The sequence below is a fragment of the Mirounga leonina genome, unplaced genomic scaffold (assembly GCF_011800145.1).
Source record: "Mirounga leonina isolate KUSES-001 unplaced genomic scaffold, KU_Mleo_1.0 Mir_268, whole genome shotgun sequence".
Taxonomy (NCBI): Eukaryota; Metazoa; Chordata; class Mammalia; order Carnivora; family Phocidae; genus Mirounga; species Mirounga leonina.
In genome coordinates this window covers 158,209-162,515 of record NW_023270649.1, presented here as the reverse complement: position 1 = coordinate 162,515, position 4,307 = coordinate 158,209, and the positions used below count along the sequence as shown (strand labels likewise).

Genomic DNA, 4,307 nt, shown 5'->3' with positions numbered 1-4,307 from the left:
CCACCCATCCATCCATCCTCCACCCTCCACCCATCCATCCATCCTCCACCCTCCACCCATCCATCCTCCACCCTCCATCCTCTATCTTCCATCTACCAATCCACACTTCATCCTCCACCCTCCACCCTCCACCCTGGACCATCCATCCTCCACCCTCCACCCATCCATCCATCCATTCTCCACCCTCCACCCATCCATCCTCCACTCTCCATTCTCTTATCTTCCATCTACCAATCCACACTTCATCCTCCACCCTGCACCCTGGACCATCCATCCTCCACCCTCTATCCATCCATCCATCCTCCACCCTCCACCCACCCATCCATCCATCCTCTACTCCACCCATCCATCCATCCTCCACCCTCTACCCATCCAGCCTCCACCCTCCATCCTCTATCTTCCATCCACCAATCCACCCTTCATCCTCCACCCTCCACCCTGGACCATCCATCCTCCATCCTCTACCCATCCATCCATCCATCCTTCACCCTCTACCCATCCATCCATCCTCTACTCTCTACCCATCATTCCATGCTCTACTCTCTACCCATCCATCCATCCATCCATCCTCCACCCTCCGTTCTCTATCTTCTATCCACCAATCCACCCTTCATCCTCCACCCTGCACCCTTGACCATCCATCCTCCACCCTCTACCCATTCATCTATCCTCAACCCTCTACCTATCCATCCATCCTCCACTCTCCACCCATCCATCCATCCATCCATCCTCCACCCTCTACCCATTCATCCTCCACCCTCTACCCATCCATCCTCCACCCTCCATCCTCTGTCTTCCATCCACCAGTCCACCCTCCATCCTCCATCCTCCACCCTAGACCATCCATCCTCCATCCTCTACCCATCCATCCATCCTTCACCATCTGCCCATCCATCCATCCATCCATCCTTCACCCTCTACCTGTCCATCCATCCTCCATCCTCTACCTATCCATCCATCCTCCACCCTCCATTCTGGACCATCCATCCTCCACCATCTACCCATCCGTCCTCCACTCTCCACCCATCTATCCATCCTTCACCTTCTACCCATCCATCCATTTTCCATCCTCTACCCATCCATCCACCCTCCATCCTCTATCTTCCATCTACCAATCCACCCTTCATCTTCCACCCTCCACTCTGGACCATCCATCCTCCACCATCTACCCATCCATCCTCCACTCTCCACCTATCCATCCATCCTTCACCCTTTGCCCATCCATCCATCCTCCACCCTCCACCCTCTATCTTCCATCCACCAATCCACCCTCATCCTCCACTCTCCACTCTGGACTGTCCATCCTCCACCCTCTACCCATCCATCCATCCTCCACCCTCTACCCATCTATCTGTCCTCCATCCTCTACCCATCCATCCGTCCTCCATCCTCTACCCTCTATCTTCCATCCACCAATCCACCCTTCATCCTCCACTCTCCACTCTGGACCGTCCATCCTCCACCCTCTACCCATCCATCCATCCTCCACCCTCCACCACCCATCCTCCATCGTCTCCCATCCGTATCTTTCATCTTCTGTCTTCTCCTCCATCCATCCTCCATCCTTCCTTCCATCCTCCACCCTCTTACGTCTATCATGCGTCCTTCACCCGTCCATCTTCCATTCTCCATCCTTCTGTTCACCATCGTCCTCCATCCATCTCTACCCATCTACCCACCCATTGACCATCCACCGTCCATGCAGGAGAAATGACCCATAGGCACTGGAGATCAAGGTGTCCTCTTCACTCAGGCTCAGTGCACGTGTGGGCATTAATGAGGAAGGTGCTGATCTGCCCACAGAAGGAGGCTCCAGGCTGTGAGAGGGTTGACACTCGCAGGGCTGCCGCATGTTGCCAGCAGTAGCCAGGCTGAGTTTTAGGCACAACCCTGACCGCAGTGCGTTCCTGACCTAGATGCTGTGCTCCTGACCCCAGGCTTGTCTTGACCAGTTCTGGGCCCTCCACCCTCATAATATGAGACACCTGGGAGGGTCCCATCCACAGGAAGCCCAGCTCCTGTGCCCTCCCACCCACAGGAAGCCCGGCTCCTGTGGAAAATGCACCAGTTCTGTTGGGTTTGTTTTGGCAGAATGTGGCGCTCTTGGAAGAGGAAGCAGACATCAATCAGCTGACAGAGTACTTCTCCTACGAGCACTTCTATGTCATTTACTGCAAGTTCTGGGAGCTGGACACGGACCATGACCTTCTCATCGATTCCCAGGACCTGGCCCGGCACAACGACCACGGTTAGTATGCAGCCTGTGTGGGACAAGGGGACCTATAGGTGCTGGCCCCTCAGGCACCCTGCTCTGTCCAGTGCCACTGGCCATGGCCACCTCCCCTGGGCCTGTGGCCTGATGTCTAAAATTGCCTTCCTCTTTTTCATGCCCATCGTCTCCAGGAGTGGTATGTTCTTGCAGGACATACGGGAGACGCAGGATGCACATGCACGAGACAGCTGAGGGATGGGGACACATGTGGGACATGCAGGGCACACAAGATGGGGACACACATGGGTCATGATGCACACAGGAGACAGAAACACACACATTGCAGGGTGCTGACCTGCCCACAAAGGAGCCTCCAGCTGCGAGAGCGGTGGTGCTCGCAGGGTTGGTCCATGCTGCTGGCGGCAGCCAGGCCAGGTCTCGGGTGCGACCCTGACCTGGGCATGAGAAGGCAGGCAGAGGGGTCAGAGCTGACCCTGTTCTGTGCAGCCCACGAGGCAGGTTTCCTTTGCTGGTCCAGGTTTTCAGTCTTTGGATGTGTGCATCCAAGTGAACTGTCACACAGTTCACTGTGTACTATAACAGAGGGGCCCTAAAACAACAGCCAAGTACCCTCGAAGTATCTACAGTCAAGGAATTTATGGGTGGTCACCCAGGAGGGCTGTACAGGAGTTTGCTGAGGTGGTTGTAAGAAATGACCACGAACCGGGCCCGTCCCACAACAGGAATTTGTCCTCTCCCAGCTCTGGAGACCAGAGTCCGAGATCCAGGCGGGGCAGGACCACTGAGATCCAGGCGAGGCAGTGCCATGTTCCAAGGAGGGTCCTCCCTGCCTCTTCCAGCTTCTGGGGCTCCAGGCATCCCTGGGCTTGTGGCCGCGTCCCTCCCATCTCTGCCTCCGTCCTCACGTGGCTTCTCCTCTGTGTCTGTGTCTCCTCTCTGTCTCTTACAAGGACACGTGTCATTGGATTTAGGGTCACCTCATCCAGGATGAACTCCTCTCAGATCCTTCACTTCATCACATCTGCAAAGACCTATTTCCATTTAAGATTCAGGAATCAGGATTTAGAAATGTTTTTTTGGGGAGACACAAGTCAGCCTGTTGTAGCACCCAGTCATTTCGTATCAGGATAACATTCATCAAGGCAGGATGAATTGGGAGATGTGGAAAGAGACTGTCTTCGTTTCTCTGTCTTGTGAGTCCCATGTTTGGTATGGGCTGAGCTGTGTCCCCCCCAAATTCATTTGTCAGAGCCACATTCTCCAGGACTCCAGAATGGGACCATAAGTGGAAGTGGGGTCTTTAAAGAGGTGATTACGGTAAAATGAGATCATTAGGCTGGGCCCTGATGGGATTGGGGTCTTACAAGAAGAGGGATGAGGACACAGACACATGCAGAGGGACGACCACGTGAGGACATGGGGAGAAGACGGGGTCCACATGCCAAGGAGAGAGGCCTCAGGAGGAACCAGCCTCAGCCCTGCCTGGATCTCAGACTCCCAGCCTCCAGACCCACCTGGATCTCAGACTCCCAGCCTCGGCCCCACCTGGATCTCACTCACACTCCCAGCCTCCAGCCCCACCTGGATCACAGACTCCCAGCCTCCAGCCCCTCGTGGGTCTCAGACTTCCAGCCTCAGCCCCTCCTGGATTTCAGACTCCCAGCCTTAGCCCCTCCTGGATCTCAGACTCTCAGCCTCCAGCTCCTCCTGGATCTCAGACTCCCAGCCTCCAGCCCCATCTGGATCCCAGACTCCCAGCCTCCAGCCCCACTTGGATCTCAGACTCCCAGCCTCGGCCCCACTTGGATCTCAGACTCCCAGCCTCAGCCCCGCCTGGATCTCAAACTCCCAGCCTCAGCACCCCCTGGATCTCAGACTCCCAGCCTCCAGCCCCTCCTGGATCTCAGACTCCCAGCCTCGGCCCCACTTGGATCACAGACTCCCAGCCTCCAGCCCCTCGTGGGTCTCAGATTCCCAGCCTCAGCCCCTCCTGGATCTCAGACTCCCAGCCTCCAGCCCCTCGTGGGTCTCAGACTCCCAGCCTCAGCCCCTTCTGGATCTCAGACTCCCAGCT

General features: G+C 56.2%; 1 protein-coding gene across 2 annotated transcripts in view; it reads left to right on the top strand.

Annotated features, from left to right (window-relative positions):
- Nucleotides 1–4,307, top strand: part of PPP2R3B (protein phosphatase 2 regulatory subunit B''beta) — a 48,640-nt gene that overhangs the window by 35,209 nt on the left and 9,124 nt on the right. For both annotated transcript variants that reach the window (XM_035029625.1, XM_035029626.1), the window contains exon 7: nt 2,092–2,248. In XM_035029625.1, coding sequence (XP_034885516.1) covers nt 2,092–2,248 — 157 coding nt within the window. The remainder of the gene's footprint in view (nt 1–2,091; nt 2,249–4,307) is intronic.